Here is a 14,339-nt window from a genome sequence, read left to right as displayed (position 1 = left end):
CAGTGCCCAGGAGCAGCTCCCACCTGTGCAGCCAGCTCTGTCCAGAAGCATTCCCAAATGCTCCAGGCTGCCTTCTGCTGCCCAGGGGGACGGGGTTCCAACTCAAGGAATTCAAGGAATTGACACAGCGGTGACACCACATCCAAACCCCCACCTTCCCTCCGAGTGCACCAGGGAAAAACCAACGCTGCTCTAACCATGTGTCTGCACACTCGTGTTTTACACCCCAGAAAGCTTAATTTTAATTTGAGAGTTCCTCTCCTCTTTCTGATTTTTATTTGCTGAAAGAGCACGGAGCTGAAAAAAAAACCAAAAAACTAACTCCTCCTTTCGGCTCAGGTTCTGTGTGGTCAGAGCAGGAAGATCTGCACACCACACAGCACAGGAACTCCTCCGCCACTCAGAGCCACACACCTCAGCCCCAAGGGCAGCCCCGGGCTCCCACCCAGCCCCGGGGTGAGCGGGAGGTGGAAACCTGGGAGAGGCTGCGCTCAGACAGCAGAGGTGGTACAAGGAATGACAGAGCAAACCCGGTCCCCGAGGATCCTGCAACACCCCATCCTCTCGGGGAGGCTTTGGGGATTTGTCAGAACCTCTCACAGAAGGGCTTGAGGCTGCTGCGAGCGGTGAAAGGGAGAGTGGAGCCTGGCCCGCACGGGAGGGGCGTGATTTCGGTACCCCAGCAAGAGGAGTGCGAGGTAACATCTGCTCCTCGCAGGAATCTGCACAGGGACAGTGTTCTCTGCGTTTGTTAGAGCTCAACAACGACAACAACAAAAAAATCACCTCTGGGCACAGCAAGCGTGGAAAATTCCAGCCCCAACCAAAAGTACAGCTGTTCAGTAGGTTGATAACAGAGAGAAACAGAGCCCCTAAAACCCCTGCAGGACCTCAACAGCATCCTCACCGGGATCTGCTCCCAGCAGCACCTTTGTTCTCACCAAATCAGTCGATTCCTCTCCAAGTTCCCATCCCCATTGTGCCAGCCCAGCCTGAATGCATTATGTAAAGAGCTATCTACTTAAAAACGGAATCCTAATCAGCGTGAGGCACTCGGTGCTTCTCCCTGGGCCTTAGCTCTTTGAAATAAAAGTTCCTGAATCAATATTAAGCATGCGTGCTTATGCAACAAGCAAATCCGGAGAGGTTCGTGAATGCAGAGTGGGAAGGAACTGCTTGCAGGCACAGGGTAAGGGCAGGGCCAGGAGGACAAGCTGCCACTCTCCGACGTCTGGGGCAGGGGCAGGACAGGGCCGTGCCCTGTTTTAGGGTCCTGGCAGTGGAAGAACACATCTGAGCACGGGACAGGCAGCCCCGGCCGTGGCACAGCTCTCCAGACAGAGACCAGCGGTGGTGAGAGAGGGACTACGGTGCCGCTCGGTGATCTGCAGCGCTCAGCTGTTCGGGTCTCTATCAACACAGCCAGCCCGCAGCTGGATCAGCCCACGAACCAACCACCCGGCCCTGCCAGAACCTCTGAGGCTCTGCTCCGCAGGGCACCGACCTCCCCCAGCCTCACGCCCGAATAATCTGTAATTAACGCCCCTTTGTGCACGCCCCGTTAGCGGGGAAACCCGCTAACAGCATCCCAAAGGAGACGGCAGATGCCCCAGGACCAAAGAAACACTGGGGGGGCTTTTCCAGCGAGCGGGAGGGAGTGGGGACAGCGGGATAACGTTTGGCCGGGGGCAGGACGGCTGCCCAGCCTTTAAAACGTAAGACTCAAAACTTTGGCAGTGGCAAGGGGCTTACAGTTTTGGTTGTTTTTTTTTCTTTCTCGCCGAGGAAAAGCGAGGAAGTGGGAAGGGGGCATGGGAGGGAGATGGGGATGAGTCTGGGGGCCATAAAGGAGGGGAAGGGAGCGGGGGAGGAGCCCGGGAAGAGGCCGGGGAAGGAGCCCGGGAAGGTGGGGAAGCGACCGGCGAAACGACCGGCAAGGGGCGGGGAACGAGCGCGGGACGGGGGGATCCCAGCGCAGCGAGGGAGCCGGGAGCGGTCGTTACCTGGGCCGCGGTCCGGGCGCGGCCCGAGGCCGCCGTGAGGGGCGGCGGCGGCGGGGGAAGGCCCGGGCCTCCGCCCCCTCCCCTCCGCGCGGCGGGGCGGGGCGAGGCGGCGCTCGCAGGCGCCGGGGGCAGCGGCCGCCCGCTGCCGGCCGCCCCCGCCGCCTCCTGCCCGCGGTGGCCGCGGCCGCGCCGCTCGCGGTTTGTTTGTTGTCGCTGTCCCTGTCGCGGCCGCCGCCGACACGTCCGGGCCGCCGCCGCCGCCGCGCATGCGCCACATCCGGGTCCCGCGGCGCCTGCGCGGCCCGGAGAGGGGCGCGGGCGGGCGCGTTGTGTTTATGGTTGGCGGGCAGCGCTCCAGCGCTCCGGAGAGGGGAGCGGGCGGCGCCGGGCGCAGATGGGAAAGCGCGGCTGCAGCGAATGGATCACGGGATCCGTGACGTGGGAAAAGCCCCGAGGGACCGGGGAGCCCGGGCCGTGCCACATCCCCGCCGTGTTACCTGTCCGGAGCGCTGGGTGCCACGTCCAGCCCTTCCTCGGACACGTCCAGGGATGGGCTCTCCAAATCCCCCTGGGCAGCCCCTTCCAGTCCCTGACCACCCTTTCCATGAGGAAATTCCTCCTGGTGTCCACCCTGATCCTCCCCTGGCCCAGCCTGGGGCCGTTCCCTCTCCTCCTGTCCCTGGTCCCTGGGATAAGATCCCAAATCCCCCCCAGCTGTCCCCTCCTGTCAGGGAGTTGTGCACAGCCACAAGGTCCCCCCTGATCCTCCTTTTCTCCAGGCTCAGCCCCTTTCCCAGCTCCCTCAGCCTCTCCTGGGGCTCCAGCCCCTTCCCCAGCTCCGTTCCCTTCCCTGGACACGCTCCAGCCCCAGTGGTGGTCCCAGAGGAGGACAAGGGTCCCAGCACAGGGGGAGCGCCTTGGGCCGCGATGGTGACCCCAAAAATGTCACCGTGGGGACAAAACCCCAGGAAATGTGCAGGCCCACGAGTGCGAAATCTTTCAAACCAGAATGCTGAGATGGTTTGGGTTGGAAGGAACCTTGAAGTTCATCCAGTGCCACCCCCTGGCATGGACGGGGACATCCCCCACTATCCCAGGGTGCTCCAAGCCCCAATGTCCAGCCTGTCCTTGGACACTGCCAGGGACCCAGGGACAGCCCCAGCTGCTCTGGGCACCCTGTGCCAGGGCCTGCCCACCCTCCCAGCCAGCAATTCCCAATTCCCAATATCCCATCCATCCCTGCCCTCTGCCAGTGGAAGCCATTGCCCGTGTCCTGTCCCTGCATGCCTTGTCCCCAGTCCCTGTCCAGCTCTCCTGGAGCCCCTTCAGGCCCTGCCAGGGGCTCTGAGCTCTCCCTGGAGCCTTCTCTTGTGCAGCTGAGCACCCCCAGCTCTGCCAGGCTGGCTCCAGAGCAGAGGGGCTCCAGCCCTGGAGCATCTCCGTGCCCTCCTCTGGACTGGCTCCAGCAGCTCCACGTCCTTGTGCTGTTGGAGCCCAGGGCTGGAGGCAGCTCTGCAGGTGGGCTCTCACCTGAGCACAGGGGCAGAGGGACAGAATCCCCCCTGCCCTGCTGCCCACCTGGGGGATCAGCCCAGGGCAGGGCTGGGCTCGCAGGAATTGAGAACGAGCCCACCCCACATCTCCTCACCCAGCACAGACAACTCCCCAGAGGAGCTCAGCCGAAAAGATATTTTAGGAGTAGAATGTTACATCGTCCTGCCTTTGAGGTGTTAAGCCACCATTTGAATACAAAGCAGAATGGGAAAAGCACCTTATCCTCTGAAAAATGCAGCGTATTTTTTGCTGAGTACGTTTGGGTAGGGGCGGCCGTGCCGTCACAGCCACTCTGAACGAGAACCAAGAATAATGGGATTTTTTAAAAGCAGTTATATCGCCCTATCAAAGTTTCCTGCTCACACTGCTCAGTCACCTACAGTCACCTTCACGTCCCGAGGACCTTGCCACTGAAAAGCAATATACAATGGTCCTGCATTTGTCATCTCTTCCTGGGTAGATGTAACTGAAATCTCTCCACGCCAGGATGCGCCGAGTGTGGTGTAAATTATCTATTTGTGGAAATCTGAAGGAATTCCTGGCGGGACAGGGGGGAGTGTCCCACACCGAATTCCCAAACCACACACCAGCACCTCCCTCTGCCAGGCACAGCGCTAATTAACCCTAATTAAACAGTTAATGAGCACAGTCTCTTCCCTTCGTGGCCTGTGGCCCTTCAGCCAAAGGAGATTTCCTCAAAAGCAGGGGTAGAAGCTGCAAAATGTTTCCAAAAATGTGGGAAATATTCATATTTCTCACGTGTGCAGAATGGGAGATAATAAACCTGAATGTGCCGCATTAAATCCAGCTTTTAGGAGGGAAGTAGTAAATCTAAACATGTTAAATTTAGCTTTTCAGAGAGAAGATGAAAAGGAGTTGTGAACTTTGGGGCAGTATTTTGGTTTATTTCACAGCAGAGGTGTGAGGCAGTGCAACAGACCCATCCCTGCAGCACAAATATTGCATTAAATCCCAGAGGAAGTGAGCTGGGCATCCCGAAAAAGTCCTGCAGTATCCCAAGGTCCCAAGGCTCCTAAAGTAATCCCTGCGTGCCCACCCTGCTCCCCAAAACGCTCGGCTCGAATTTCTGCCTCCAGGTGCCCCTATTTGTGTTAATAACGAAAAGCTATTGGAATAAAAAAATAATGAAAGATTAATGCTCCAGCGACTCCGTGCCAAACCACTGATTCCAGGGAGACCTGGGGGAGAGGAGAGGAGAGGAGAGGAGAGGAGAGGAGAGGAGAGGAGAGGAGAGGAGAGGAGAGGAGAGGAGAGGAGAGGAGAGGAGAGGAGAGGAGAGGAGAGGAGAGGAGAGGAGAGGAGAGGAGAGGAGAGGAGAGGAGAGGAGAGGAGAGGAGAGGAGAGGAGAGGAGAGGAGAGGAGAGGAGAGGAGAGGAGAGTTTAAGAAAGGAAAGGAAAAGGAAAGGAAAGTTTAGGAAAGTTTAGGAAAGGAAAGTTCAGGAAAGTTCAGGAAAGGAAAGTTCAGGAAAGTTTCAGGAAAGTTTCAGGAAAGGAAAGTTTCAGGAAAGTTTCAGGAAAGTTTCAGGGAAGTTTCAGGAAAGGAAAGGAAAGTTTCGGAAAGTTTCGGAAAGGAAAGGAAAGTTTCGGAAAGTTTCGGAAAGGAAAGGCAAGTTTCAGGAAAGGAAAGTTTCAGGAAAGTTTCAGGAAAGGAAAAGAAAGGAAAGGAAAGGAAAGGAAAGGAAAGGAAAGGAAAGGAAAGGAAAGGAAAGGAAAGGAAAGGAAAGGAAAGGAAAGGAAAGGAAAGGAAAGGAAAGGAAAGGAAAGGAAAGGAAAGGAAAGGAAAGGAAAGGAAAGGAAAGGAAAGGAAAGGAAAGGAAAGGAAAAAAGAAGCTGAATGGGTGGGGAATGGCTGATACCAGAGGCTGAGACATCCATGCTGCGTCCCACAAACCTGGGAATTCTGAGCTTCCCGGGCTTCCTGGAGAACGCCGCTTTTGACCTGCGGCCTCGGAGATGGATTCCAAATTTGAGTGGTGGAGTTGAGAGCCACTGCAGTGTGTAGTTGGAACAGAAGTGTGTGATTTCACACGGTGAAGGGTTTTGGAATTCGGGGTTTTGGGATGCAGTAGTGGGTATGGGACAGGACGGAGGTTTTTTGGGCGCTGTCTCTTTCTGTCTCCTTCCTTCCTTCTTCTTCATGGTTTCAGGCAGTGGTTTTTGGTTTGGATAGAGAGCACTGCAGCGTGGGTCACAAGTGTCCAGTTATTGGGTCAAAAAGTGTAAATAACGTTGGTGTTAGCTCTTAATTAAACAGTTAGGCTTTAAAAGGCCTCGTAACTAGCTAAATTCGCCTCAATTTTGCTCACTTTTAGCTTAATAGACAGAAGTGCTAAAAAAAACTCCCCGTACTTTAAATGAAATTCAATAAACGACCAGGTCCGAACAAAAATTCCGTCTCTCAGACGTTCAATCCTAACTCTAAATAGAAAAAAAACAGAAAACAAACAAAAAACTGCAAACCAACAACAACAACAAAAAAAAAAAAAAAGCCCAAAAAAAGGCAAACCAAAGAACTCCCTCCTCAGCATTTCCTCGAACTCATGGAGCCCTCAGCAAAGGGATGCCCACCCTCCCTGCCCTGACAGCCAGGAACATCCCTCTGCTGTTACAAAACTCCTCACATCTCATTTCCTCCCCTTCCCTCTTTCCCACAGCATCAAAAGCTTCTCCTGCAGTTTTAACAACTCCTTCCACTGGTAACAGCTGGGAAAAAAAAAAAAAAGAAAAAAAAAACAAAAACAAAAACAAAAAAGGAACTAAACTTTGGTGAACTCTTCCAGGAAGGCAGAAGGGTGTTTAAAATGAGTCATTAAAAGTAATTTTTAAAAAATCTTCCTTTGTGTACCCAGAACCTGTTAAAACTCCCTGATGTTCCAGAGTCCTTGTCTGCTCTTGGGGGGGAAACCCTCTGATCCATTTGAAGGCAAAGGAATTTTGCTCCCTGCTAATCAACAGATGATTAATGGGAAGATAAACTCATTGAGAAAACAGGCAATTTATGGTCCAAACCTTTCCTGACAGGCACACATGTTCCCACTAATTTAATTCAGGTTTCATTAGCGGTCGGAATCACCAAGTGATTTGGTATCCAGACTCAGGAGAGTGGAGCATGGCAAGCAAGGACACACGGGTCTGCTGGAAAAGAGGCAACTGTGACTCATTTTTGAACACCAGAACACATGAAGTTGGAGGCTTATATACAGCGGTTTTATATAACCCCAGCACTGAGCGTACTCTGATTCACTGACATGCCCAAAAGCAATCATTTTTTAAAAAAATTGATAGCAAATGATCTGGCCTTGAGTAGAGACCAAGCAGCCTTCATTCAGCTTTTGTTCTCAGCTCCGGGGAAAGGAACATTTCCTCCCGTGGCTTTCCATACGGAATAAATTGCTTTAAAATTGCCTTGATATTTCATTTGTGCACCAAAGCCCCCAGGCTATTACGTGGAGAGGGCCCTGAGCTGTTGCTTTGGTTTGAAACCCTCTTCCCTTGCTGTCCTTTACCCAAAATGACCCCTTCTTACCCAGGATCCAGACCCTAAAACAAAGGCCCGAAGCTGTGTCCTAAATTCCCTGTGGGTAGTGGTGAAAACGGGAATTTTGGGCTGTTCCACTGAGAGGAAGAGTGGGGCAGGACAACAGAGTTGTTCTTTCCCTGCGTCAATTTGGGCTCCTGACCACCCAAAACAGTGTGGCCTGTGCACTTTTTATCAAAGAGAGTCTGTGGGGAGACAGAACATTTCTGGGAGAAAAACAGAGAGCTTCTGCTCCAGAACTCACGTTCTGCAACTCTTCCCAGTACTGCTGTTTTAAGAGATCAGAGAATCCCTCCCCATCTGAGGCACAAACGGGGATGCTGCTGTTATCCAGGTCTGATTTACCATAACCAGGGGCAAGTCTGAAGGACGGGGATAGCGCGTGGAATTCCTTGATCCACGTGGCCAGGCACCAGGGAACCACGCTCCTTTGTTTTTTGGAGGCTTTGCTGAATTTCAGGCACGGGCTCCTGAGAGTTTCCAGCGTTTTCTCAGACAGCTGCCACGCGTTCCAGCTCCCAGGAACACGCTATCCTGGGGGACACCCTGGGGGATTTTGCTTCGGATCAGCAAACTCAGCCAAAAATTTGGGAAACCCCAGCTTCTAGTTAGGCGTGGAGGACAGGAGATAAAAGTCAGGTCTTAACAGAATCGATCACCGGGCTGCAAGAGACCCCCAGGAATTGTTAAGGGTAATTCACTCCTGACAGGAAGCATAAACTCTGTTTATTTATGAGAAAACTTCGTATGCAGGCGGGGAATGAGAACAGCTCCTGCACCAGACCACAGCAACACCCTCAGTAAAAAAAAAACAAAACACCCAGCAGAGTTCTCAGGGCTTTATGAACTTCAGTTAATGAGAAATTCAGAAATTGGGCCAAAAAATGCTGTGTACAGGTCTGGGGGAGAGGGTTGTAATGGGCAGGACAGCCAAAAAGCTCAGCCTGCCAGCATCACCATTTTCATTTTTTCACTGGGGTCTCTTCGGCCATGAATTACTGAGTTTTCACTTTTGCACTGGGATCCCTGTGGCCACAAAGTCCTGCATTTTCAGTTTTTCATCAGGATCTCTATTGCCATGAATTCCTCAGTTCTCACTTCTGCATTGTGAAGTCTATGCCCAGGGATTCCTCAATTTTCACTTTTTCATCGGGATGTCTATAGTCACAAATTCCTCAGTTCTCAGTTTGTGGTCACAAACTCATCAGTTTTCACTTTTGCATTGGTATCTCTGTGGCCAAAAAGGCCTGAATTTTCACTGTTTCTCTGGGATCTCTATTTCGCCTCATTTCTCAGTTTATCATCGGGATCTCCATGGCCATGAACTCCTCATTTCTCAGTTGTTCATCAGGATCTCCATGGCCATGAACTCCTCATTTCTCAGTTTATCATCAGGATCTCCATGGCCATGAACTCCTCATTTCTCAGTTTATCATCAGGATCTCCATGGACATGAACTCCTCATTTCTCAGTTTATCATCAGGATCTCCATGGCCATGAACTCCTCATTTCTCAGTTTATCATCAGGATCTCCATGGCCATGAACTCCTCATTTCTCAGTTGTTCATCGGGATCTCCATGGCCATGAACTCCTCATTTCTCAGTTTATCATCAGGATCTCCATGGCCATGAACTCCTCATTTCTCAGTTTTATCATTAGGATCTCCATGGCCATGAACTCCTCATTTCTCAGTTGTTCATCGGGATCTCCATGGCCATGAACTCCTCATTTCTCAGTTTTATCATCGGGATCTCCATGGCCATGAACTCCTCATTTCTCAGTTTTATCATTGGGATCTCCATGGCCATGAACTCCTCATTTCTCAGTTGTTCATTGGGATCTCCATGGCCATGAACTCCTCATTTCTCAGTTTATCATCAGGATCTCCATGGCCATGAACTCCTCATTTCTCAGTTTATCATCAGGATCTCCATGGCCATGAACTCCTCATTTCTCAGTTTATCATCAGGATCTCCATGGCCATGAACTCCTCATTTCTCAGTTGTTCATCGGGATCTCCATGGCCATGAACTCCTCATTTCTCAGTTGTTCATTGGGATCTCCATGGCCATGAACTCCTCATTTCTCAGTTGTTCATCAGGATCTCCATGGCCATGAACTCCTCATTTCTCAGTTTATCATCAGGATCTCCATGGCCATGAACTCCTCATTTCTCAGTTGTTCATCAGGATCTCCATGGCCATGGACTCCTCATTTCTCAGTTTATCATCGGGATCTCCATGGCCATGAACTCCTCATTTCTCAGTTGTTCATCGGGATCTCCATGGCCATGAACTCCTCATTTCTCAGTTGTTCATCAGGATCTCCATGGCCATGAACTCCTCATTTCTCAGTTTTATCATCAGGATCTCCATGGCCATGAACTCCTCATTTCTCAGTTTTACCATCAGGATCTCCATGGCCATGAACTCCTCATTTCTCAGTTTTATCATCGGGATCTCCATGGCCATGGACTCCTCACTTCTCACCTTTTCATCGGGATCTCTATGGTCATGAAATCCTCAGCCAGCGTCACTTCCTGGCCATCCAGCCTGGCCTCAGCCTGTCTCTTCAGCTCGGTGACATCGCTGTCACCGTCCCCAGCTTGCCCGGCGGGCCGGTACCGCTGGCTGAAGTGGGTCAGCACCAACCTCTTGGCTCGGCACCGCCGGGCCAGCTCTGCGGCCGTGCCGGGCGTGCTGTGCCCGTGCTGCCGTGCCTTGTCCGTCTGTCCGTCCCCCAGCGTGGCCTCGTGCACCAGCACGTCCGCCCCCCGGCACAGCCGCTCGGCCCCACTCCCCACCGTCCCCGAGCAGTCCCCCAGCACGCAGATCTTCCTGCCGGGAATGGGAGATTCCAGCACGTCCCACGGAGAAACTGTGGCTCCGTTTTCCAGGACGATGGCGGTGCCGCTCTTCAGTTTCCCGTAGGAGGGACCTGGTTGGATTCCTGGTGGGTAAAGGCAAGACGGCAGGTGAGGATTGTACTGATTGTGTTATTGTATCAGTGTTAGCTTTGAAAAGAAACATCACCTGAGATGTGCTGTCTCACTGAGGAAAAAGCACAGCCTCGGTGTAAAAATCAATCGGTATTTCACATTTTTCGTACCCATTAAGAGCTTGTAACCTTAGCAAGAAGTGTGTTTGGAGAAAATCATAGAACCCTAGGGCTGGAAGGCACCCTCAGAGTTCATCCTGCCACAGGCAGGGACAGCTTGCACTGTCCCAGGGTGCTCCAGCCTGGGCTTGGACACTCACAGGGATCCAGGGGCAGCTGCTCAGGGAAAGTATATTAAAAAAAAAACACCCGACAATTATATTGTTTGTATTAAAGTCAACTAAAGCATGCAAATATACTGGCCATATGTTTTCCTGAAAGCCATGCTGAGCTGTTTAAACTTTAACACCTGAACTTGTTAGCTTGTTCCCAGCATTAAAACAGTCTGGGATATCCCCTGGCACCAGTGTAACACACCAGAGGGGTCAGGTGCCAAAATGTGACAGAAAACACAAAATGGGAGTTAGAACACACTATGGGGAAGAGACAGCAGCTCTGATTTGCTAGAACGCGAGGGAAAGTGGTCATGAGAGGAGTAAAAAGAGGGAAAATAAGTCAAAGTAGCTACCAAGGTCTTTCAGTTTCTGGACATTGAGCTTCCCAGGCCGGGGCTTCTCTTCCATGACAAAGCCAAAGGAGGGCACGCGGTGGAAGAGGCGGAACGCTCTCACCACCAGCTGCTCCTCCTCCACCAGCAAGTAGGAATCTTCTTCTGGATCCAAGTGCAGAACTCTCCCTGGAGGCCCCCGAGGAATCTCCTCACCTCTGTCCAAGCTGGAAAAGTCCTTAAATTCCTCTGCGGGACACTGGTCCCGCGTGGGGACGAGCTCGTGGACGGTGATGGGGAAGAGGAGCTGAGAGTGAGACAGCTCCAGGCTCCTCCAGAGGAAGCTCCGTATTCCCAGCGGGCCATAAATATCAACAGGTGCTTTGCTGGCATCGGGGTTACTCTGCAGGCTCAGCGTGCACAGCAGCCCAGGAAGTCCAAAAAAGTGGTCGCCGTGAAGATGAGTGATGAAAATCTTGGTAATTCTGGCTGTTGATCGGAACAGGAAAAGACAAAACCAGGAAAAGACAGGGAAATAAACAATGTGAGGACTCAGAAATCATCGCTGCTTGGCAAGACAAATCCCAAACAAAATTCAAACAAATCCCAAAACAAAAGGTATTTCTTTCCCCATCCATCCCTTCCACACAGGGTTTATTTTGGCCTGATGTGCCAAGGAAAGGCTGCAGAGATGCAAGTTTTAGCTCCTTCCAAGCCAAGCATTCCACGAGCATGGAATGGGACTGGCTGGGGACATCTGCCACGTGAAAGGCATGGAAGTGCAGGGAAGCACTTGAGCTTGAATCTTACAGGAAAGCTGTAGACCAGTGAGGGACACCATGTGGAATTTGCGCTGCTCCTCCTTTGGACTCCAGACCGTGAAACGAACAAAATCAAAAAAGAACCAAAACCAAACCAGCGTGCGGTTTTGATTCCAGAGTATTTTAAGAGGCAAGAGCCCCACCGTTCCTGACTGGGTTGTTTCAAACAAGGGAACAGCTGCTCTGTAAATGTCTGGGCTCTCTTGTTTGCCTGAGCTGGGCCCTGCCCTGGCTGGGTTAGAAGAGCCCACGACTCTCTCTCCTTGCAGACACATGTCCCTTAACCAGGCTGCCTCTGTCTGCTCTGCTGAGCTCCCACTGACACACAGCAAGGCATCTCCTCCAGCACCTGACTGAGCCTCCTTTGGTTTTAAGAGGAATTCAGCAAAAAAATGTAATGGAAACCAGTCTATCTCCCTGTCATTAAATCCCCGGATGGGTTCTGGAGGAGCAGGAGCTTGTATTTCTGTTTGTAGCTGACAACTCATTCTTTGGGAGACAGAAGCCAGCTCCTGCCACTGAGGGCTGTGAAAGCACAGTGGCTGGAAGGGAGCTGTATTTCTGATTTATTTGCCAAAACAGTGAAAGTTCCCCGAAATACACCCGGCCTTGCTTGAAGAGAGACATTTTTACCCACAGGAAGGCTCACGGCAGGTTTGGTCTGGAGCTGCCTGCAGACACACAACAAAGCGTTCCCGTTTCTGTTTGGGAATTCCTGTTTGGGATTGCCAAACCCGAGGAATTCATTCAGTTCTGCTCTGGGAGGCAGTAACCCCCAGCGAGGGGCAGCCAGGGGTTATTTCTGCAGAGCAGGCTCGGCAGCCCCCGCCGGTGCTCAAGGCTCATTACTCTGCCTTCAAACACCACCAGGGACAAAGCACCTGGCTGGGATCTAACCCAACCTCTTCCCCTGCCCCAAAAACGGCGCCGACCTGCTCTGAGGTGGCTCCTCATGAGCTGCGTCTGCGTGCCCTCGCCGCAGTCGAAGAGCCAGCACTGCCCTTCCCTGCGCAGCACCAGCGCCGAGGCTCCGCGGGACGGGGACGGGTAGGCTGAGCCCGTGCCCAGGAAGGTGATCTCCAGAGACATCCCAACACCGGGAGGAACCTGGAACACACATCTGCAGCTCAGGGATGGTAGGATGCGCTGATCCCCGCTCCCCGTGACTGGGACAGGACACGGGGAACGGCTGGAGCTGCGCCAGGGAGGTTTGGAGGGGATATCGGGGAAAGGTTCTTCCCTCACCCAGAGGGTGCCCAGGGAACGGGCACGGCCCCGGGACTGCCAGAGCTCCAGGACAGTTTGGACACTGCTCCCAGGGATGCACAGGCTGGGATTGTTGGGGTGTCTGTGCAGGGACAGGGGCTGGACTGTGCCAGAGCTCCAGGAGAGTTTGGACACTGCTCCCAGGGATGCACAGGCTGGGATTGTTGGGGTGTCTGTGCAGGGACAGGGGCTGGGCTGGATGATCCCTGTGGGTCCCTTCCAGCTCAGGATATTCTGTGATTTGATGTATTTACCCACGGAAACCAAGAAACTTTCAAGTGAAGGTATCCTCCACTGCTCAGTGTGAGGATCACATTCCCTTTCCCTCAACACATAAAAGCTGCCCAAGAGCAGGATATAACTTTCAGACAACACATTATTTACAAGCAGAGATTTCCTTTTCATGTCGGTGGAAGATTGCAAAAACACAGCCCAAGCACAAGACCTTTGTGGATTACCAGAGAAAACAGCTCTAATCTCTAACCCCACCATGATTTATTTCCTCTGTTTAAATGCTGAGTTTTTCCTGCATGAACCTTCCCACCAGGAGCCTTTTCAGAATGACTTTCCCCAAACAGTCTCTGCCGGCATTTCATTGCCATTCCCAAATTTCAGGAGCCCAGAAGTGCAGAGGGGAAAGGGTCACTTCCCTCAGAGCAACTTCAGAGCCCAGGAGAGGCAGGGCAGGGGTGGCCCGAGGGCGCAGGCCAGGGAACAGCTGTTTCACCCCAAATATCTGTACCCCAGCTGCCTGTGATAATGTCTACATGAGGAGCCTGGCTGGTCTGCAGGGCCGAACAATCTTTGGAAAACTGTGCCAGGAGCAGCACATCCACATGGACTGCTGTCTCACCTCATGGAGTGTGCTTTCTCCAGCCTTAGCCTTCCCAGTATTTGCTCCTGCCTTGTTCCCAGAAGAATTTAAAACTCCAGGTGCCTAAACATCTTAAGGTATCTATCAAAAGAATCTTCTCACGTTCATTTGTTTTTAGAGGAGTTTCCACAACCTTCCAGTTGCTCTCTCCTGTGAGGGTGGGGAGGCACAGAGCATCTGCGGATGTCCCTGGATCCTTGGCAGTGTCCAAGGCCAGGCTGGATGGGGCTTGGAGCAAACTGGGACAGTGGAAGGTGTCCCCGTCCATGGCAGTAGTGGCACTGGATGGGCTTTGAGGTCCCTCTAACCCAAACCATTCCTGGATTCCGGAATCCCAGAAGAAAGCACTCTCTTCCCGGGTGGGCTTGCAGGGTCCTCCCAGGCACACCAAGGTGCAACCTGACCTTGGGGGCCCAGGGGGAGTGATGATTCATGTCCGTCACAAACCAAACAAACACTTTGCAAATGCACATATTTGCATTTTCCTTCTCCTCTGTGTAAAATCATGGTATCGTACAAGAACTGAATTGTTTGGATTGGAAGGAACCTTGAAAATACTTGCATTCCAACCTCCTTACCATGGGCAGGGACACCTCCCACTATCCCAGGATGCTCCCAGCCCCATCCAGCCTGTCCTTGGACACTGCCAGGGATCCA

The 14,339-nt window shown here is 52.5% G+C and overlaps 1 protein-coding gene across 1 annotated transcript; it reads right to left on the bottom strand.

The window, feature by feature from the left end:
- Positions 1-9,602: 9,602 nt before the first annotated feature.
- On the bottom strand, positions 9,603-12,631 carry ELAC1 (elaC ribonuclease Z 1). The gene is made up of 3 exons (XM_062513750.1): positions 12,471-12,631; positions 10,743-11,206; positions 9,603-10,066 (listed from the first exon to the last, which is right to left on the bottom strand). The coding sequence occupies exons 1-3, from the start codon at positions 12,629-12,631 to the stop codon at positions 9,603-9,605; spliced, it is 1,089 nt and encodes a 362-aa protein (XP_062369734.1).
- Between the last annotated feature and the right edge of the window lie 1,708 nt (positions 12,632-14,339).

Source organism: Cinclus cinclus, chromosome Z (genome assembly GCF_963662255.1).
Source record: "Cinclus cinclus chromosome Z, bCinCin1.1, whole genome shotgun sequence".
In the NCBI taxonomy this organism is placed as follows: Eukaryota; Metazoa; Chordata; class Aves; order Passeriformes; family Cinclidae; genus Cinclus; species Cinclus cinclus.
Note: the sequence above shows the minus strand (reverse complement) of the source record. Positions and strands in the feature narration are given on the sequence as shown.

Excerpts from the sequence above, each read along its gene's own strand:
- ELAC1 (XM_062513750.1), bottom strand. The coding sequence starts at position 12,631 with ATGTCTCTGGAGATCACCTTCCTGGGCACGGGCTCAGCCTACCCGTCC. Across the intron at positions 11,207-12,470 it reads AGCCACCTCAGAGCAGGTCG|AATTACCAAGATTTTCATCA; the intron begins GCGCCGTTTTTG and ends ATCAACAGCCAG. Across the intron at positions 10,067-10,742 it reads CCAGAAACTGAAAGACCTTG|GAATCCAACCAGGTCCCTCC; the intron begins GTAGCTACTTTG and ends TTTACCCACCAG.